This window comes from Gracilinanus agilis, chromosome 3, assembly GCF_016433145.1.
Source record: "Gracilinanus agilis isolate LMUSP501 chromosome 3, AgileGrace, whole genome shotgun sequence".
NCBI classification, from domain to species: Eukaryota; Metazoa; Chordata; class Mammalia; order Didelphimorphia; family Didelphidae; genus Gracilinanus; species Gracilinanus agilis.
In genome coordinates, this window is record NC_058132.1 from 363,930,326 (window position 1) to 363,953,811 (window position 23,486).

A 23,486-nucleotide genomic window follows, 5' to 3' on the forward strand; every position below is an offset into this window, starting at 1 on the left:
CCCTCCACCCCCCACCTCCCCGGAGTCCTCTATAGCGGGGAAAGAGGGTGAGGAAGGGCTCCATTTGGGAGACTCAATGTTTCTCCCCGGCCAAGTGCCCCTGGTGCAGCCAGACACGAGCTACGGAGGAGGAAGAGAGGAGAGTCCCCAGTTTGCTGTTGCTGCTGCTGTTGCTGCTGCCGCTGCTGTTTGAAAAGAAGGGGTATTTAATAACCCGAACCCCAGAGTGGGGCGTGGGGGGGGCGGTAAGGGGAGAAAGAGAGGGAGAGAAGCTGCGGACATTGGAAGCGATTTGAGCCTGAGCTATAATAGAGGAGGCAGGAGAGAGCAAAGACGAGAGAAGTGCTGCTTCTGTTGCTTGGAGGAGAAAGGATACTTTGTCCTTCCTTCTTTCCACCTTTCTCCTCCCTGAGTGTGGATAAAAAGCAGAGGGGGCAGCTGGGTAGTGGTGATTCTTTTTTTTTTTAATCCAGAAACAAAGCTGTGTGTGTGTGTGTGTGTGTGTGTGTGTGTGTGTGTGTGTGTGTGTGTGTTTTCTTGTTTTGTTTTCTTTTTCCTAATGGGAGGAAGAGGGCTGAATCTGAAGAAGTGATCTTCCCTCCTCTTCCTTTTTCCCTCCTTCGGTTTCTCTCTCTCTAAAAAAGAAAGGAAAGAACTCCTCCTACCCTCCCTCCACTTTGGTTATTAACTAATTTATAGGTAACTACTGACATTACATGTTTAAAAAAGATAATTTGGGATTTGGGGAAGTATATATATCTTCGAGTTTTAGATTCTTATTAGCTGGGGAATAAAATCCAAATCCTACAATCCTTTGTTAAACACAGAGGTGTATATGAGGTGTATAAAAATTTTTTTTTGGTTTGTCCAACTTGGAATCATTGCAAGATGAAAATGAGTTTCCCCAAATGAAGCCCCCAGGATGCTTCCCCTGTGGCTCAGTTAGTTTTTGTTTGTGTAGAGATGGGATTAAGGTAAAGAGATGGGAAGAACATTGTGTTCTTATCTATTTGAAGTGATTGTATTTATGTTGCCTTTTTGTTCTGAGCCGGGTAAAGTAATCCAGCCTTTCCTCCTTCTAAAGTGAGGAATATTTGTTCACAACTGTTAGTTTTCTAAAAGTAGAGCCTGGGTCGCTTCTTTGACACCCACTCTGTGTAGACTGCCAGTGTGAAATTCAGACTCTCCTTGTCTAAAAGTTGAACCTTGGGCCGATTTTACTCCATCCACTGCATTTCTTGTTGAAGGAGGTGGGTGGGATGAGTTAGCACATTCAGTTTTCTTGTGTAAGAAAAAAATTTTCAGAACTATGCGAGTCTCTTTTGGTAACTTTTCCAAAAATTGTTTTCAGTCTTCTCCAAAGAGCTGAAGAGCTGAGATCCCAGATGGCTAATGCGATGAATGGCCGGAACCCTGGTGGCAGAGGAGGAAACCCCCGGAAAGGACGCATACTGGGCATTATTGATGCTATTCAGGATGCAGTTGGACCACCTAAACAAGCCGCAGCTGATCGAAGGACTGTTGAGAAGACTTGGAAGCTCATGGACAAAGTGGTGAGTATTTACTCATTACTAGGTATGCAATGTTTGGGATCCTTTACAACTTGAGCAATAATTGGCACTTGGTGATCCTAAGTTTTTTTATCAACCCTCAGCCTTGCAATGCACTCAAGATCGATTTGTCAAGCATTTTTCTGTGTGTTGTTGCTATATGTGTTATATAGTATTTGATTAGAAGTTAAGATAACTTATCAAATGGTTAATATATGCCTGTTGACTTAACCTGGGCTCTAGCCATAGCCTTGCTACTTCCTGACTACATGACCTTGGACAAATCACTCAACTTCTGTCCCTGATATTTCAAGACTTAAGAAGACCAATTTCATAATCCTTTCATCCAAATGAGATTTAGGATAGGTCATCTAACCTAAGAAGCTTTTTCCAGTTCTATATAGTTCTGAGTTCTGTGAAGGAAGATAGAGGCCTTATAATTTGTGTTGAACATTTTCCTTTCTTCTTGGCTTTATATGTATTTAAAAGCTTGATGTTTTGATATGAGATAATCTTACTTCTGACTTTAAGGTTCAAAGTTCTTCCAGAGAACTCAGCTATGCAAAGCTCAGATATGTAAGCAGCTTAATGTTGGCATTTTGTCTCAGAATGGTTTGGAAATGTTTGTTCTGACTTACATGAGGTTGTCTTGCCCTTAGATTAGGAGAGGAGCTCTTAAACAGGTAATTTATGCAAAGCATTTTATAAAACCCTCTTATGACAATCCTGTGCATGAAGTGGAGAGCATTTATTTATCTGGGAAACAATTGCACAGATTAGCTCTCAAGTGAGTAAGCAAAATTTGAAATAGTTTCCATTTCATCTTTGGAAAACATCTTCATTTTAAAAGTTCTGTGTTCTTGTTAATGGCTAAATTACAGTTTCTTTCATCTACTATTCCATTGTGAAACAGGAAATCTATTTGATTGCACATTATTTGTTGTGAAGGAAAAATTTATGTTGGGGGTGGTGGTTCTGAGAGTTTCAAATATTTCTGTGGTTTTTACAAGTTGCTTTCAGATGAACTGAAAGATCACACAGAAATATAGTCATATATTAGCTCATGCAGAGCAGACAAAGTTAAAGAATGTGTCAGGGTAACTTATAAACATAGGCTCAAGAAATTTTAGATGTCAGTGTCCTATGATAGATAAGATTTTGTGATAAATGTGATGATACTTTAGCTAGCTTCATTTCAAAATGAAAAGCCCTACCTTTTGAAGCACTGATGTCTCCCAGCTTATGTTGTAATAGTTACAAGACCTTATAAGTTTTCTATAAGTGATTTTCAAGCCAGTCAGAACATTTAATTGAGAAAGAAACCTTGGTATTTGTTGGCATGTAACAAAGTAGATATACTGTTGACTCAAGTATCAGTAAAGTAGACAAATTTTTTGATTTTAGGATTTAGATTCCTTAATATGATACTTTGTAGAAGTATACGAAAGCCTCCAAGAAGCTCTAGACTTTTCCCTTTTGCTTTGACATGTCATTGAGTGCAAGTATATTGTAAAGACAGCAGACAAACAGTAACTTCATCTCTTGGTTAAAAAGGTACAGGTAGTTGTCAGTCCTTTGATATATATGTAGGTTTATTACATTTTGTTTTAGATTGGAATGTAAGTAAATGGAGTAGTTTCTATTTTTGTTGGAAAAACATTTACCTTTGCTTTTTAGGATCACCTATTCAGGCTTGTATCAGTTTCTTAAAATTTTTATCAATTTTATTATGAAAGTACACAAAACAAGACTTTGTAACCTGTTGCTTGAACTCAACTTTGATCTGGATATTTAATACTTATTGAAGAGTATGCACTTGAACATACCGAAGATGTTTGGTAAACAAAACATTTTTCAGCTTTACTTAAAAGAGCTGAAGTTCAATTTCACTGCTTAAATCAGAGATTGAGAGTAATAGCCAAAATTCAAGAGTTCAAGTTGGAATCACGCTTTATGAAGACTAGGTGTCCAGATTATGTGACTTCTAGTGAATGTGTCAGATGTTATAAAATTATTAATTTTCTTTCCTTTGTTCTTAGAGTGGTCTAAGATGACACATTTAGAAGTCAGTTGAGGTGAACCGAAACTTGGGTCATTATTACATAGATTTTTTTTTATAGGAAGTAGAGCAGTTATAGTTACTGTAAAGATTCTGCTTTTGAAACATTAAAAATGCTGTTATGGTTTTATTTAATTTTAAGCACTGATTAGAAACTGGCACTTTCCTATATGATAAGGCAAGCATCTGTAATTGTTTGTTTTTACCTCTTAGGCCTTTTGTAGAGTTAGCTTCACTTCAGTAACTTGATGAATGCTGTTGCCTAATTTCTCCACATTGCTTTCTCTGTAGGTTTTCTATTATGTTCAAAAATTGTTCCTGTAATTGTGCCCATGGGCTTTTCTTGAGGAGAATTTATATAAATTGTTAGATTAAAGACTATTCTGTGGCTTATGAAGGAGACAACACAGTACTATCAACATATTTATAATTACTAATTGGTAGTGTTATTTCATTTTATGCAGTACAAGAGGAATACACAGGTATTTATTTTCTCTTATTTGTCAGTGGTAAAGGAAGTGGTTTATAATATCAACATTGTCTTGGTGATTACATCAGAAACTTGACTGTTAGTCCAAAAGTTAATCCCTTGATACATTACCTAACTGTTTGGTAAAGTAGCAGCAAGAGTATATAGTTAGCATCATAGTTACAGAGAAGAAGAGTTTCTTTTCAGTTCTCTGGAGAGCGATTTGAAAAGAAAACCTATCTGTACAGTTAATTTTTTTCCCCCTGAAGCAAAAAAATCTAAATTTAATTAGCTTTAGATAATTGATCAATCTTAAGGTATGGGGAGTGTACTGAACTAAACTATGTATTGTGTCTAAACTTTGTAGAGTGAATGAATGTAAGTTTACTGTTCTACTGACCCAGTAATTCAGAACACCTTCGAGTACATGAGACTTATTTTAGCAAAGTAAACTGTAATAACCTTTTGAAAGATGCTCAAGTAGCAGAGATGAGAGCAGCTGTCTTCATTTGTCATTATAGGATGGGAATTGTTAGAAAATTTTATATATGGTATAATTGGGAAAAGGTTGTTGGGAAGAGACAGGTAACTTCTTTCATGCATATATCAAATAATACTGCTCTTAGGGACAGAGTAAATAGAATGATGTGATGTTGGGGTCTTACTAGTTAGGAAAGATCTGGTTGAGCCAAAGCATGCTGCTTATCTAGTGGTTCAGTATTATTTGAACTGGTCTCCAAAGTGCCAGTGTTGAATCTTGTTAAGTTAAAGGACTACTGGAAAACTGAGTCTGTTGCAAGGCTACCTACCCCCTGGGGATTTGGGGGCCACAGCTGGCTTAATCAGTTAAACAGTACCTAGGGCTTCATATCATGGCCACAATTTAGGCACTTGTAAGCATAGCTTTTGGCTGACCATTGTCAGCTTTTCAGAGGAGACATTATCATCTTTCTGTTAGAAAAGCTGAGGTTAGAGCAAGGAAATAATTGCTAATCAGGATAGTAAGTATGATCATTTATTGATAGTACATTTCTATATCATGGTTCTCTTAGGAGTCTTAACCCAGATGATGGAAAGTGGGAGAAGCAATTTTCCATTTAATAGATGCTAAATGCACTGTGTTGTCATGGATGGCTGCTCAATAAATGCAAAACTTATTAATTGATACTGAAAAGCAGAGTGTAATGTGAATTTACATTTTCTGCGGCTATATTTGTCAGTTTTATAAAGTCACATTTTTTAATTACAAAAACATTTATTATGAAAATAACAGAGGATTGCTTTCCACCTTCTCATTTTTACTACATTTAGCCAGTTTGTTTCTCATTCTTAAAACTTTAATGTGAGAAATATAGCCAAAATTAAGTCTTCAAAGACATTTGTTTATGGGTTTTCTACTCTCTGTTCTTTGGTGGAATGGTGTGTTTTTCTTCTAGGATTAGCTTCTGCTTGATCTCTTAAGTATTGTTTTGGGGACTTGGCTTTAAGAGTTAACATTTTTTAATTTCTAAGGTCTAGTTCAGAAACATTTGTACTTTTGGTACAGGGTAAAAAGAATAACTCTTTCTCCAATCCATTTTTACTTTCTGGAAATCAGTGTTTACTGTCATAAACAGAACCATAAGACCTTGTTGAAGTAAGGGTGTTTGGGAGCTGTATGAGTTGGGGTGGGAGTAGGGTTGGAAAATAACTTAATAAAACAAGGTTGTATTTGTAATTCTGGGCAAAGTGAACTGATTCTAGATTGTGGTGACCTGTAACTTAAAGTTGTAATGGTTCTCATTCAGATTTTAATAAAGGAGCTGCTTCGGGAATTATTCTGTAAGTTTTATACTTAAAATTCTAATTAAATAAATGGTACAGGTAATGATGGCCATAGTCAACAGATAGCCTCTTGACTCTTGTCACTGTTTTGTTCTGCAGAAGAAAGATCCCCCTACTCCGATCTTCCAGTTATTTCACATACTGCAATCCAGACATTGTTATTAAACTTTTAAGTTAATGACCTTTATAATTCTTTTGAGCCTAAGCAATTTTGCAGAAAGAGAAAAAAAAGTCAATGGACATTGATCTCTAAACTATTTTAAATAAAAACATAAATATATAGATATCACTTGTTAATAATCTTATTAATGTCTGGTTCTATTTTTTTTAGTTAGAATTCTTTCACATAGGGGGCTCACCATTATTTCCTATGTCTCATTTATTCATGATAATTTATGACTTCTTGTAATACAGATATATTATGATTTGTTTGCAATTCTAAACTGTGGACATTTAATTTTTTCCCCATTTTTCATTGTTTATAATATAATTTTACAAATTTTAATACAGTTCTACAAATTTTACAAAATATTTAAGTGTTTATAATGCACTTATACAAATCTATGAATTAGTAGTTCATTTTATTCTTTTTAATTTCTTCCTTGGGTATGTTTCCAAACAGAATATTGCAGTGTCAAAAGCTAAGGCCTTTAGAAATAGTTGAAAAATGCATTCCTTCTCTTCTTCCACTTTCCCCCTTTGCATAGGTGGGGGGGACCATGTGTATACAATATTGTTTATTCTATGCAATATATTATTTTCTTATTTTTGAACCATTTTTTCTTTAATCTTTAAAAATAAAAAGATTATTTAAAATCTTTGTTATAGTGGCTTATTAGGCACATTATTGGGAAAGGAGATATATGGAAATTATGTAAAAATAAAAGTCAATAAAAAGTAAGAAAACCTCAGGGGTTATGGTCAGTTATATTTCTGCTGGAAAAGCTGAAACTTATATTATTACTTGTGTACTGAGCAGTTGCTCTCTAGAAAGATTATACCAGGGATATCTATGTTGGTGACATTTTAAATCAAGGGTTTAAAATAGCTTATTACAGGATGAATAGAAGATATTTTAAAAGATCAGACATTGAGAAGTTAAATAATCAAGAAGTCAATTTCTACTCCATTAGGTGAAATTTTATCTATATGTTGTAGAACATTATAAAAATCTGTATTGTAATTCCCAAAGAAGAGTTAAAATACCGATATTACAAATTAAAATGCACATTAGTTTTTCTCTTATCAAAGAAACACATCTAAAATACTTTAATGAATTTTACAGTATTTTGGCATAGTAAATATTTAAATGGGATTCAATTTAATGGGCCATCTAACTTATTATACCCAAATCCTACAGAATCCATTTTGGTGTTAAAATGTATTTCACTGAACAAGGATAGGACATCATCTGCAATGCAGAGGGAATATTCTCATAAATGGGATCATAAGTATTATTAGATACTTGGCCTTTCTCACTGTCTTAGAAAAGCAACTAAAATTTTATAAAATGACATTATTCCAGTTCTTATTAAATGACTGGTGATAAAGTCCTTCACATTGCATTTCTTAGTTGACATACAAACTTTGAGAACCTTTATCTTGCCAGACAGATCCAAATCTATATTCAGAGGAGGTGCTTATAGGTCCTTCTTAGCATTATCCCTTTCTGAAGAGCCTTATGAAACCAATAGAAGCTGAATATGCATACACACTGTGAGACTAGCAAACCTGATCTATGTTGGGAAACCTTGGACCCCTTGTTTTCTAGTGTAGAAACATGACAAACTTTTAAGAAATTTGGACATTTCAGAGAAGCTTTAGGGATCAGAGAGATTTTGGAAGTCTTTTTGATCTTGAGCAGAGGGACAAGATTTCCAGCTTGCTTTACACACTATTGGGTTCCTTGAGTTGTAGCATATGCTGATGGAAGCTAGCATGGTTTGAGTGGAAAGAATTCTGTTTTTGATCCTCACTCTGATTGGAATTAGGAGATTGTTTGATGAAAGTGTCCAGTCCTGTAGACCTTAGATTCCAGGATGTGATTCATTAAATCTTGACTTCAGTATGATCACAGCAAAAGGGTTTTCCTCTCCCTTCCTATAAAATCATGTCTTTTCATTCCTAGAATAAAATTAAAACCATATTCATTCCATTTAAAATTTAGTCTTGTAAATATCAATTTTTTTGTATATTTCAACAAAGCTTAAATCATAGAGCTGTAATCTTCCTGCCAGTTAGGTATTCTTCCTCTCTTGGAAGGGAGAATCACTCAAATATTTGGTCTTGTATAATCAGGGTACAGTGGAAACAGTGCTGGACATGGAATAAGGATTTGACATTTACTAGTTGTATGACTAACAACTCATCATCTTCAGCCTTCAATTTCCTTGTATATAAAATGGTGATCATATTTTATACTACATGTATATCACAGGGTTGATTGAAGAATGTGTTTTCTAAGTGTGAATTATCTTTGAAGTTATGTACGTTTTTCTTTATCATCATTATACTTCTGCTTCTAATTTTGCCTGATTCCATTTTGCATGTAAGGTGCTAATATTATATCTTGTTTCCTTTACATGCCTTCTTTGAAAATGGAAGGGAGTTGGGGTGGTTATATTCTTCCTTGTTCTTTCTTATCCGAATGTGTAATTCTCATGTTTAAAAAAGGTTATCCATTCATAGTGAACACTTTGTAGTTAGTGTTGAAAAAATGTGTTTGTAGGCCCTTTGTATTTTGTGTTTTCTGATTTACATGGAAAGCTCTTATAGAGCAGAGACAATGTCAAACTAGCATTGTACTAAGCTTGGTACAAAATGCACAGAATAACTATTAATATTTTTATTTCAGTGATGGCTCATACAGTAGAATCATGTTGTTTGCCTTTGAGAAAAGTTGATCCTTGTGTTTTTGTGAAATATATCACAGGATTTACCCACACAGTACAACCAAATCTTTTGTTAATTAGGTATTTTTTTATATCAAGGCTTAATTATAATTTTACAGATAGAATGTCTTTGCTCTCTCTGTAAATTTTAGTTTGTTTCAATGAAATTTTGGGGGATAGAGTATGTTGAATCTTGTTTTGCTAGGAATATATTAGCAGATTTAACATTTTATTGGCCTTTGGCTAGGAATTTTAATTGAGGTATAAATCAGGAAACATTTAAAATGTTTTTAAGAAATGTTTTCTGTATGCTAAGAAAGTTTCTCTTAAAAGCTTCTAAAATTTCTTATATTTCTTATAAATCATGTCATTTTTGTCTAAGATCTATCTTTATATTTTTGCTCTGGTACAATATAACTGGCTTATGTTTATGAATCAGGGGGAAAATGTGGCTCTACAGAGAGGACTTTAGAAAATTTGGAATAAAATTGACGTGACAAAAAAAAAAAACACAGAAAGAGAGGCAGATTGGTTTAATGGAGAGTTTTGGGGGAGTCAAATAGCCTGAGCTGTATGTTACTGAACTATGTGACCATGGCCAAATCTTCATCTCTCAGACTTTTCATTTCCTCCTATATAAAATTAAGAATATGGAGTAAATTGTTTCTAAGACTCATTTCAGCTTTAAATTTTTTATGAGGTTATGACTATAATTACTTCCTAAATGCTAGTAAAATTATTAGTTAAATGTTTGATCATTTAGACTACCAGGGAAGGACAATGTTTGTTCATCCTCACGTGGTATAGTAATGTTATTTTTTCAGCAATTATTATTGACTGGAAAAGACCTTTCTTTTTTAATAACTAATATCCTTATGGAATTTAGATTGAACAAAAGAAATATAAAGTAATTAGAGAGGATATATGTTGCATGTAACTTTGTGAACTGGATATTTTGGAATATACTATTTTTATAAAATCATGTTTTCTTCTGATCATTTCCTTTTGAATTGGTTTGTTAGAAAGGCATTATTCTATTAAAGACTATTCTTGCAATTTCTATGTGAATGGAGTCTGTCATAAATTGCAATCCTTTTTGCTGAACTATTTTATTTGAATTCTTCCTTTATTGTAGAAGATCCCTATTGTATATTAGTACATGTGATTTGAAATTAGGCCTTTTCTTTCAAGTTTGTTCTTGGTATGTCACAAGATAAGTTTACATTTTGGGTTTATTATAGACTTAAAAAACATAACAGAACAAAAAACCCTTATCTTCTGCCTTAGAATCAATACTATGCATTGGTTCCAAAGCAGAATCAGAGTAAGGGCTAGGCAATGGGAGTTAAGTGACTGACCCAGGGTCACACAGTTAGGAAGTATATGAGGTCAGATTTAAATTTAGCACCCTCCTGTCTCTAGTCCTGGCTCTTGATCCACTGAGCTACCCAGCTGCCCGTTATAGACTTTTTCCGATTAATGTAGTGAAAAGTTCATTGACCTTGAACTTCAATCCAAGCCCTATCACTGAATTAGTGGTATGACTGTGGACAAGTCACTTTGCCCCACTGGATTTCGGTTTCTACATCCATAAAGTGAGGGGATTAAATTAGGTGATTTTCAAGGCTACTTTACAGCTCTTTTATACTTCTGTGAAATTTCTTAGGTTATGAACGAGAAGCCATTAAAGTGTAAAAATTCAGAGCTAGAACTATTCTAGGTAGGCTAAGCATCTACCCCCCCAGGCATTGGCATTGTGGTGGGTAGGGCTGATGTTCAATTTCTTTTCTCACCCTCTTATTCCTGGTCCTGTCTTCCCACTGCAGTGAATTGCCCTTGATAGATCACCCCATTTTAGGAATTGTGCCTTCTAGGTGGGATCAGTGGTGGAGGTCAATTCAGGCCTGCCTTATTCCCTCTTTTCAGCTCTCTTCTCTTTCTATTAATAATAATAGAAATTCCAAAACCTTCCAAATCTCCCTTTATTGTTAAACTACTCCTCTTCATCCTAATCCTTTTCCTTTCAGATTTTGTTTTAATCATGGGAATCTCTGAAGCCTATCTTTTCCTTGAGACTCCTTTGTGTTGTGGTACCTTCTCTACACCTAACTTTGATACAAAGAAGGAGGAAGAGAAGTTGATGAGCTACTCATTGTTCTTCATAATTGTTTTAGACTTCTTTGAAATCCACTTCATTTTATACAGATCCTGGTTGTCATGTTTTTTTACTTGCACACTGCTCTTTCTGCCTCTCCCCAGGAAGTTTAGTAACCAGACAGATAAACGGACATCTCCAACTCAGCTTCATTGAGTGATATCCTAACATCCCAGTAGTTCCTCAACTTCATGAATTGTTTAAAGTCTACTAGACTTAACCACACTTAGGAGTTGTTATGCTTTAGGCTGTCTCCACCTCTTTCCCTCTAATTGAATTTACCCCAGGTACTAGAATCCCTGGTGATAGCTCTGAAAATACAGATTTGTGAATGCACATACCTATTAAAAACAACAACAATTTACAGAGAATAACTAGTTAGTATCTTTCCTCCAATGCACATCAAAGTCCTATGGAGTTGTCTGAGGCACTTAGAGGTTAAAATTATTTTCATAGGGTCACTTACCTTGGAAGCACTTGAGTTAGGATTTGTAGCCAGACCTTCCTGGTTTCTGTCCAAGAGTCTGTCCACTCCATAGTACTGCCTTTAATGGTTACTATTTGCATCTTTGTTATAATTAAGGTAGGAAACTTGGGCTAAGAAAGCTTCCTCTACCAATGCAAGTTAGCACCTGTTATATAACTTAAGAGTCTGACAGAATCACATAAGACACAGAAGTTAAGTGACTTGTCCAAGATCATATAGCTACTGCTTAACAAAGGTGGGACTTTTTTTTAACTAGTAAAAATTTCATTTATGAATGGAAAGAATGAATTTGAAAACTTAGATTTTTAATCCTATTTCCCATATTACAGGACAGTCTGTATCACTTTTTATTCACTTTTCTCTCAGGGATATGCATATAGAAATCCAATTGTAGTCAGATTAGCCAGGATATTTTGTAGGATGTGACAATCTTAATTTTGAATATGATAGATTCTTGTCTTCTCTTGTATAAAATTCATGAGTCTTTTAAAAATTTTCCCTTTTAGTAAATTGTATTTAAAAAAATCCATTTCAAGTCCAAATGTAGATTAGGTCCTGTGAGCCATGCTTAAGTGAAAAATAAAATGAGTCTTTAATGTCTTCATAATGCCAATATTTGTTTTCTAGCCCAACTAGAAGTTGATATCTTGATGCCAGTTTTAGAATCCATAATATAATGTCTCCTTTTTGTGATTTATTCATCTTAGAGAGCCCTCTAATATAGATGAGCTCTTTCTCTACAACTTGGAAAATTAAATAAAATGTAAGTACCTTGATAAGGGTCACACAGCCAATATATAGCAGAGCCATGATTTAATTCAGGTGTTGTCCATGCTTTGTCGTACTTAAGAAAATTAAAAGAACTAATAATTTTTTAAAGTAAAATTTAGACTATTTGGCTTACTTTTTTACTTGGTGTGGCATCCCAGGTATATTCTAATCTTGAAAGTATAATTGATGTGTTAATATTGTAACCTATGTGCTCATGTACCAGACTCATCATCATATTATTTCTTGATTATTGTATTTAATTGGTACTCTGTTAATTCTGACCACTCTCCAAACTTACAGTCCAAAGGTCAGGAGAATTCCTGGGCAGGGCATTAGCTGCTACAGGGTCCTACCTCCCAGATTCCCTACCAGATCACATGTTTGATTAACCTCCCCCTTTTTGATCTTGTGGTTGTCAATTGAGCCAATGTTAAATAATATGCCATGTCATATGTTCATTAGCTATCTCCCATTCCCCATTCTTTGTCCTATAAAAGACTGGGGACACGTGTAGCTCGCTCTCTCTTCCACCATCAGGAGAGCATGCACACTGGATTCCATGTTCTTAAAGCCTTGTCTCTGAGTCCTTCTTCCTTTGTTGTGTTCCCTCTCATTCTCTGTCCCCCTTTACCCATTTCCCCTTGATTTCTAACTGTTCTTCTTAGGTGTCCACCCACAAATATATTAATTTGTGACTGCAGGTGGCCACATATGGAGCCCAACGTGGGGCTTGAACCCATGACCCTGGGATTAAGAGTCCCATGACTTGGGGACAAAATCAACACTATTATTTATCTCTTTAGGTGATCAAAAGTATTTCCTTACTCAGGTTGTCCAGTGGATTAAGAACCAGACCTGAAATCAGAAAGAAAAGAGATCATATCCCTCCTCAGACCTTTATTAGCTGTGTGACCCTGGGCAAGTCACTTAACTTCTGTTTGCCTGAATTTCCTTATCTGTAAAATGGAGATAAATGCTCACCTTTCTCTTGGGATTGTTGTGAGGTTAAATAAGATATTTGTAAAGCTATAAAATGTTTTTCAAATCTTAAAGTGCCATATAATTGCTATTGTTGTTATTATTATTTATTAAGCTAGGACTGATGCCACTAGTTTATGAATTTTAAGTGGCATAGCTCTGTTCAAGGAAATCAGTTCAAAGATAACTAGATTATTTGTGGTGAAAATGTTTTTATAGGGACTTAGGATGCAGTAGTATTGAGGAGAGAAACCCTTATTACAATAGAACCTCATTTTATGCAAACTGAATACATGCAAATTCAGGTATTCACAATTGGCATTAGAAAAAAGTTAAGACAGAAAAACACATAAAGCAATTTTATGTGGCATAAAATCTAGCAGCATTTCACCATCATTCTCATTCTTGCTCTGAGAGAAGCATCAATGTAAGTCATTGCATTGTTTTACTCCAAACATTACCTCTTGCATTGGTCTTTGTCCAGAGTTCTTGCTTGCAACAAGTTGTATCTGTGTCAGAGCTCTGTTTCTCTTTATTCCATTATTGCCGTTTAGTTAATAATGTCCTCAAAGTACAAGACCAATGATAATGGTAGCACTGCTTAGGCTAAGAAAAGTCTTAAAGTGCCTAGGTATATTTGTATAAGAAATACTTATTATTATTATTATTACCCTTACCTTCAGTCTTAGAATCAATACTTTGTATTGGTAAGGGCTAGGCAACATGGGGATTAAGTGACTTGCCCAGGGTCACACAACTAGGAAGGTTATGGGGTTAGATTTGAACCAAGGACCTCCATCTCTAGGCCTGGCTCTTAATCCACTGAGCCATCCAGCTGCCCCCAAGAAATACTTATTAAATAATGAAGTTTGCTATTATGAGTGATTTTCATCTTAAGTGGAGGGTCTTAGAATGGATTGGTCTCATAAAAAGAAGTCCTACTGTATTTGATTAGGCACAGATGTTTATTTGAAAGAAGTCTTATGAACTTAGGGACAAAAACTGATGTGGTCTCTTTCAAAGAAAAACCAGTGTATAACATAAGGATTGAATATGTTATTTTTTTAATTCAGTGTGTACATTGGTGAGTTTTTGAAGCTACGTTACTGAAGAATTTAACATTTTGTCTCATGGTTGTCAAGTATGTATTTTGATGTTTTTGTAACAGTATCATGCTATTGAATTGCATGTTGCTTTTCTAGGACTTTCAAACTGAAAGTTCACCATTAATCTATGAAATCTGTTAGAGATTCCATTTAGGTAGAGGGGTTCTGACATTTAGTGGAGAGTTAGTTATATATATATCCAGATCCTGGAAGTTTTTTTTTTTTTAATAAAAACTTCTAGTGTGTCTCCTTTCTTCTTTAACACAATTGTAACCTTCTATAAATTACCTGTTATAAAAATTTGCTTTGAAATTTGTAGAGATTAGATGGTTTTGCTCATGGTTACATAGAAGAGGTCAGAGGTAGGATTTGAAATCAAGTCTTCCTGATTTCAAGTTTAGGATTCTCTTCACTGTGCCAGAACTGGACACATATTTTCTGTTATTCCATCTAAATATTGGTACATAATTTGGCTGCTGCTGATTGAAACACTATATAGTGCATACTTATTGGAAGAGGTAGAAAGTTTCAGAGGAAGGTAGAGAAGACTAGTTTGAACTTGACATGCACTTATTATTTATTAACTCAGTTATTAAAATTGCACCTTTTTGTTTAAATTGCCTCAGGGCACAGGGTTAATCAACTAAAACATTAATTAAAGCTTATTAAATAACTTCAGTGGGGAACAAAGTATAGCATAATGAAATTTTAACTGTAAGGCTTTGATTGCCCACTGAAGAAATGTATTTATTCACTTAGTATAATTTTATTTTTTAAAAAGAATGGCATCTTATTATGCTGTATAACTTGCTGGGTTTCGTTCCTTTCCTTTCCTTTTCCTTTTCCTTTTCCTTTTCCTTTCTTCTTTTTTTAACCCTTTACTTCTGTCTTGGAGTCAATACTGTGTATTGGTTCCAAGGCAGAAGAGTGGTAAGGGTAGGCAATGGGGGTCAAGTGACTTGCCCAGGGTCACACAGCTAAGAAGTGTCTGAGGCCAGATTTGAACCTAGGACCTCCCATCTCTCAGCCTGGCTCTCAATCCACTGAGCTACCCAGCTGTCCCCTTGCTGGATTTCTTTTAGATCAAATACAAAAGTGGGAACCTGTTTAAGAATGGTTAGGAAAATTAGGGGAAAGGATTATGGATAAAGATTTTCTTAGTATACTATTAAATAACATATTTGTAAAAATGGAATAAAATTGTTTTACTTAAATCTATATTAAAATAACATACAGATTTCTTATGGATCACTTATAGAAAATATAGGCTTTCATTAACCAGTTATATGAACAACTTCTTATGATTTCTTTCTCATTTTTCCATCCCCAACTCACAAAAATGCTTTGTCTTGTGTTCTTGCCTCTAGGTGAGACTATGCCAAAATCCCAAACTCCAATTAAAGAACAGTCCACCATACATACTTGATATTTTGCCTGACACGTATCAACATTTGCGACTTATACTGAGCAAATATGATGACAACCAGAAACTTGCACAACTCAGTGAAAATGAGTATTTTAAAATCTACATTGATAGTCTGATGAAAAAATCAAAACGGGCCATTAGACTCTTTAAAGAGGGCAAGGAAAGGATGTATGAGGAGCAATCACAGGACAGGTAAGAATTTTTTATGATGCAAATTTTATTACCATGCTTATTGTTGCTAGTTTTATTTGCTGAATTTTCAGATTTAGTGGAAATGTCACAGTGCATTGACATGGAAAAAAACAACTTTTTATCACTTGGTAAATAGTAAATAATAGCTTATTTTTATAAAGTGGTTTTAAAGTTTGCAAATGCTATACAAATATTATCTCATTTGATTCTTAAAACAGCACTGTGAGATGGATGCTATTATCCTCATTTTTATAGATGAGGAAATTGAGGCTGAGAAGTTTTCACTTTTTAAAGAACATATCATAAATGTCTGAGTCAGGATTTAAACTTGAATCTTGCTGAGTTCAAGAACATTGCTGAGTTTAACTGCCAAATAATATGTTGTTATTAACCCCAAATAGCCATAATACCTTTCATCATTAAAACAGTAAGTCAGCCCTTTCATTAAATTTCCGTCTTTATATTGCCATAATTTTGTTTGTTGAAAGTTAGTTTTATCTTATAGCTTTGTGACAACTGGCTTTTACTACAGGAGATGAAGACTATGACAGAGGCCACATATTCTAGGCATATTAACTAAGTCTTGAACCTATATTTTGGATTCTCTACTTAGAGCAGGAACTGGCAAACTATGGCTTACCATCTATTTTTATATGGCTCGTGAGCTAAGAAAGATTTTTAAAGTTTTAAAGTCTTTTTGTATTTCAAGCTTTATTGTATTGTAAGCTTTAAGTAGCTTAAAACTGTACTATGAGTTTTGGGACACCCTGCATAGTACCTTGCAAACTTTAAAACTGTTTAAATGTTGATAGTTGTTATGGTTACCATCATTATCTGTATCATCAGGCATTAAATAAAAGCTGTTCCCTCCCCCCCACCAGAATTATTAGCTCTAAATCCAATTCTTACGTAGCAAATTGGTGGTTTGGATTGTGACTTTGAAATCATTTTTGTTCAAAGTTATTATTAACAGTTTGGTTTATTGGTGACTATGTTTTCTTAACTAGATACTCCAGAAGGTTTTTATTTTGTCAAAGAAGAAATGCCACCTTCTTGAGAACCTTGGATTTTGATTCCCATAAAATTTAGATGTCCTAGTATTTTAATTTTAAAAAAGGGATATAATTTAAAGAACTTCAGTCCCCTACTATCTTCATTGCATGGCACCTAGACAGACTCTGGGGGAGATTCCAAATTTGTTTGGTTTTGATTTTTTCTCAAAAATAATATGGTGTAAGTTAGAATTAAGTTGATGTGTTGTTAGTCTATGTTTATGGGGGATACTTATGACAGGCTTCTTAAATTTTTGACCATTGTTTTAGATGCATTTATACTTAGGAGTTTGGAAGTTTACTTATGAATAGAGAAAAGATCTACATCTGTGTTTAGAGTCTAGATTTATAGTAGGATTTTATTGAGAATCTTACCCAAGTAGAAAGCACCATGACTGTTTTTGTGATTATTTTACTCATGAGTGTTGAATGATTGGAGTTTTCTCTTTATGTGATACTATGGATCCACTATCATTGGAGTGATTACTTTGAATTGCTTCCTAGTTGTGGTGATAGATTAATCTCTATTCTTCTGGGCTTGTTTGCAATCAGAGGTATGCTTTTATGAGATATAGTGGGGACTACTGGGAGCGTATGCCATGCAGAATGTATTTTGTTAATAAAGAAATCAATATAAAACTCTTTTGTATACGTTTTGGTTGGGGAATAGAGTATTCTTGTTAGTAATATTAATATGCAGATAATACTTATTATATAGAATGCAATTACTGAATATAATCAGTTTGAAAAAGTAAAATATTATAAACATCATTTTTTCAGTTGTTTCAAAGTTGGTTATTTAAGTAATTTAGAATATTGAAAAGAAATTGAACTGAAGATCTTTATGATATATTTGTAAATGAACCTGTGATTTTTATTGAAATCAAAGGCTTCTAAATGAAGAAATCTCTTGCTAATACAGGTTAGCAGCATATTGTCAACTTATAGCTTTAGAGAAAAGCTGAGGCTACTGAGAGGTTAAGTGACTGATTTCATGTCACAAAACCAGTATATGTCTGAGAGAGAAGATTTGAACACAGGCCTTCCTGACTCAGACCAGTTTTTTATCAACACTATTGGACTCCTTTATCCTTTCCCTCTTCTACTCTCATTATGGGTGTGTGTTTGAAAGTGAATTTGTTAGAAATTTTTCTTACAATAAAAAAAATTTCAGGACAAGTTTGTCCTGGTTGTATTTTCTATAATATCCAAATGAGATATTTGATGAGCAATAAATAAACCTGATTTAGAAAATAAATATTTTTCTGAAAGAAAATGGGTCTTCTCTTTTTTATATTTCTGCTAAGAAATGAGATATAATACAACATGGGCCTTTTGCTCAGATATTTTATTTGTAAGCAGCATAGAGTAATGATTTTTGTTAGTCACATGCCATAAGAAAACTCTATGCCCCAGTTCAAATTCACAGTGAGTCTTTTCCCTGTTATATTACATATTACTCTTTAAGTTTTCATCAGACACAATTGAATCTCACATTGAATTGGTGCTGCTTAAGCTAGTAGTCACTCTGCACTCATAAACTGTACTGAGCTTGCATTTCCTAGTAGGGTATTCAGTGATTTCTGGCATACACACATTCTGTATATGTGTGTGTGTGGTCTTTGTAGAAAGTGAGGGTGTATTTGTATTTTTAGCTTAAAAAAGAGAAGTGCTACATATCATATGCATTAAAGGCATGAAAGATAAATGCCAAAGTGGGTGTAAGCAAGCTTCAGGCCCTTTTTCAGTGGATTTTTCTTTGTTATTTTTCTATTATTTGCCAAAAATTATTGAAGATAGCAATAACTGGTAAATTCTAGCGGTAACTAATACAAGTCATTAAAGTTTATGATTGGTAACATAATAAGTCGACCTCGTTATTTTTCATTCAACATGATCCAGATGCACCCAGAGAAAATGGCATGAGTCTATATTATTACCTTCTTTGAGGTTGTCCCTGTGGAATAGCGGTCCTCTTAATTTTTTAAACTATGGACCACTGCAAAATTACTTTAAAAAGCCCTATAGATAAACCTCTTCCAATCACTGAAAAAGGCTAGCTACTGGAGAAAAAAATAACCTCACAAAATTCAAGAATTGATGTTGAATGTGGCCATGCTTTTAAAAAGCTAGCCGTAAGGGATATCAGCAGTCAGTTCTATAGTGTCAAAACATAAACTGCTATAGGATACTGGTCTCTTATACTGCATTTGGAGAGCTATGGTTTAAGGACACAAATGACAGAGATCATGAAAAAACATGTAAAACGTGTAAAGAGGGATGGGTAGAAAATTTCAACAAACATTTATAAAAGGCCTATTTTATAGAAACTGCTATGGGCTAAAGATACAAAGGCAAAAAAAAAAAAGGAAAAGTTCTACTAGATAATATTAAACTAAATTCAACATACATCTTTAGTTGCCTAATTATATGCAAGACTCACTGCTTTTACATTCACTCAAAAGTGTCACTTAAATTGTTTCTGTTTCTGTGCTGTTGGCAGAACAAATATAATTTTATAACCCATATTAATATAGTGCTTTTTTAGAGATACACAAACAAGCTCATCTGCTGTTTACACCCTATGTTTGCTGTTATTTGTGTGGTGGTATTTGAAGAATACTTTGAAACTCTTACTGTGTATATCTAGTCTTTCATCTTTTTATTTATCAATCCATTTCTTTTTATCTGTCTGTCTATCTATCTATCTATCTATCTATCTATCTATCTATCTATATCTCTAATCTATCTCTCCATCTTTCTCTATGCCTGTCTCTGTCTCCTATCTGTGTAGAAAGGTAAATTGGTAGATATTGTTATATATTAAAAGATGGAACAAAGATCATTTAACTTGCCACAATCCTAGTTATTAAGGTCCCCCATAGCATTAAATGACATCACTACATTTGGCAGATAGTAAATGATTATTAATTTAAAAAAATTTTAGATGTATATCTGTATATTATATTCACTTAATGTACTTTTATATTCATTGATGTAATTCTAAACTTTTAATTATTTTCAACTTACTGTTTAAGAAAAATGACCTGCATGTGAACTTTAGGCTTCATGTCATTGATTTTAGTTTTAATAACACAAAAGCATAATGACTTTGGTTAGATTAGTGTGGTCAGCTCTGTATTATAAAGGAAACTCTAGAGGAAAAAGAGGAGTGTTGTAGATTGAATAATATGACTTTGATCCAAGAGTGCCAATGGTCTGCTCACAGTTTTGACAGCGAAGGGTCTTTGGTCTTGGGCAACTTAAAAAGACTTATCTGTGTTCTACCCTGTAAAATAGTCAAAATAATTTAACAATTACTCCATAAAGTAACTATTTCTTAGTGACTAATTTAATTATATGAACTTAAATTTTTTTCATTGTTCAAATGTAAATATTTCCTTCTTTGTGTTTATTGCTTGTGACTTTATATTCATTTACAACTTAATGAAGACAAGGGAATATTTTCTGTTTTTTTTTTTTTTGGCCTGCTTTTGGTTTTGAGCTGTGTGATTTCATTGGTATAGAGCAGTGATGAGTAAACTTTTTAAAGAGGGGGCCAAAGGGAAGGAAATGTTCATCTGTCAGTCTGTTTCTAAGGCAACTCTTTCCAAGTTTCATTGTATTGTATCCTACTCATTGTATTCATCAGCTTAGGAATAATGACTCAGGGCTGGATAGAACATTTCAGGGCCCCTCTCCCCCTTATCTGGCCCGCGGGCTGTAGTTTGCCCATCACTGGGAGAATTCTGAAAATCCCAAGGTGTTTTGGCAACTGCTCTATTATTTATAGTCTAATAGGGCTTCAGGAGTATTGTTCAGAGATTTAAGAGATTTACCCATGATCACACAACCATCATTTGTCAAGGCAGGACTGCTATCCATGTCTTCCTAACTCTGAGGTGAGGGTCTTGTCCTTTATTCTGTTTTTCTCAGTTATTTAATGAGTCAAGGGGATGGGGAGAAAATTATGAGCATATAGGCCAAAATAAATTGGCTAGGTTTTTTTTGTTGGGGGGAGCAATATCATTTATGTTTTTAATTTTAGTTGAAAAGTATGTTCAAATTGTTTTTCTTTTGGCATGGTTTTCAAAATTAAAACAAAGAAAATAATAATTTAAGTGGTATAGTAGTTTATTGAGAATTCTAAATTTAAAATACAAAAATGTAGAGATTAAATGATTAACTTAAAAATTATTAGTCTTCTATAATTAAATTTATCCTTCAATGTAATTGTTATTAGAAATAGATGGGAGTTCATATTTTTGCTTCATGAGCCTGGTTCAGTATTATCGTTTCATTGAATCTACTTTTGTGATTTGCCAAAGCCAGTTAATAAATTATGAGAAAAGCTGTAGAAAGACGAAATCTTTGCAGATAAAGGCATTTTTTTGGTTGGTGTTACAGCTATATATATTATGTAATGATAACCAATAACATAATTTACATATGATACAATTCATATGTTATAAAGAATGAAATTCTGGTTGACATAATGAAGAGGGAACAAACTGTGGTGAGTGGGCTTAGAACCAGATTAAAATGTAATTTGAAAATGTTTAACAAAGTAAATACAAATATAGTCCTACGCAGATAACGTTAATTTGAGGTTTTCTAGTTAGTGGCCAGGATTTATTTCCTTATGTATTTGACAGTACTGGTGTAGATAAAGAATTGACATCAATTCAAAAGGTCCTGTGTTCAAGTTCTACTTCTGACAGACTGGTTCTGAGGCCATAGTCAAGTTACTTAATCTCTTAAAAAAGTGTAGTTACAGAGACTATACTGACCTTTGTAAATAGAGAGACTCTTCTCACCTGGAAGGCCCCTATAACAATGAAATCATATTTCCAATCCCTATACCTATCAGCTATTGTATCATTCGTTTTCATAATGAGAGTAGATATCAACTGGGAAAGTGGCTAGCAGATTCATAGGGAGAAAGTGGAATTGGCTTTATGGATGAATACCTTCTGTCCCTTTCTGATTTATGGAAGCTTATTAAAGTTGATGTTTTTAATCTGTAAATATCTAGTGACATTTAGATTAAATAAAGTCCAGAAGCTTGCAAGAAAAACAGCCTATTTGAGTTTTGTACTAAAAACCGCTGCCACAAAGAATGCTGATGAATTTTGTTTTTGAAGTACTAGATTGGTTGTTTAGTTCAAGAAAGCTCCTTTGGCAGTTTCTTATAAAAGTTAATTAAATCCTATTTATAAAACAGACAGACTGCAGTGATAATCTTATAGCTTAAGAGATGGTGTTTTTCAAAAAACTAATCCAAGGATGATTTATTTTTCAGTGATTTTACAAAGAATATGAGGTTCCAGAAAGCCAAACAAGTAACTAAACTGTTATGAAATAAAGCTATATTGTCATGTTACCCTAAAGCAGAAAAAATTAAGAGTTGAAAAAGGAATGAGAACTGAACTAATTATTTCCTGTAATGTAGAATAAAAAGCCTTGATGCATACAGAAAGAAATTAATCCTTTCTTAAATTTAAAAATATACTCTTAACTTTATTGAAAATAACTTCTAGATATAGTATGAGATACTTACTATTAGTTGTGTGGTTTATATCCTTGCATTAATCCTCAGAACATTAATATGCTATAATTAATGTTTTTGAAGTTTTATTTAGCTATGAATACTATGTAAAAAGACCTGTGATATTAGTAATATGGGACACATGGTACCATGCATCTTGTAGCCCATCTTGACTTAGTAGCTAAGCTTAACAAAATTAAAGTTTGGATAATTTGTTTAAATATTTGTTGACAGATTTCTCTTATTACACTAAAAGCCATTTCAAAGAAAAGGTTAGTGAATCTGCCTATATGTATAAATCTTACATTGTTTATTAAATTAACACCAAAATACATACTTATATTTCCAGTTTGGAGATGTTTTATGAGAAAATACAAGTATTTAGAAATTCCTAAGGTGGCAGCATAACCAATGGAAAAAGCCCTAGATTTGGAACCAGAAGATTAGGTTTCAAGGTCCTTCTCTCCAAATTACTACTTGTATAACCTTTCCTTTTGTGGGCCTTAGGTTTTCTCATCTGTAAAATGAGGAGGCTGAGTGAACTACATCACCTGTAAAGTCCCTTCCAGATCTAAAATCCTATTGTCTTCAACTGAGATTTTTTGAGATCCCTAAATCTTAGTGATATTTTAATCAATTGGAAGTTTTTTTCCCCCTTAAAAAAAAAGTTGATTTGGAATAGAGCATTCACTGTTTTTTGACCAAATATGATAAACTAGAAAGTTCATTAATAATATTTTAAAAAGATAAATGGGCGTGGGCACTTTTTTCCAAAGTGCTTCTATAGTATCTTTAATTTTAAAGGGCTTGTATTACAAATTAATTGACATGTTCAGGTGAAAAATTAAAAAATGGATGATATGAATATGGTCACTGTATTTTAATGTAAAAAAGTTTAAATAAGCCAGAATTATTCCTGCAGCATTATGATGTTTTCTTATTTTAAGGATTAAACTCAGGGGATTAATTAGAACATTT

The 23,486-nt window shown here is 33.8% G+C and overlaps 1 protein-coding gene across 1 annotated transcript in view; it reads left to right on the plus strand.

Annotated features, from left to right (window-relative positions):
* The first annotated feature begins 654 nt into the window (after positions 1–654).
* Positions 655–23,486, plus strand: part of CBLB (Cbl proto-oncogene B) — a 223,101-nt gene continuing 200,269 nt past the window's right edge. The window contains exons 1-3 of the mRNA XM_044670113.1: positions 655–699; positions 1,352–1,553; positions 15,658–15,908. Of these exons, the coding sequence (XP_044526048.1) occupies positions 1,386–1,553; positions 15,658–15,908 (419 nt within the window). The 5' untranslated portion in view covers positions 655–699; positions 1,352–1,385. The remainder of the gene's footprint in view (positions 700–1,351; positions 1,554–15,657; positions 15,909–23,486) is intronic.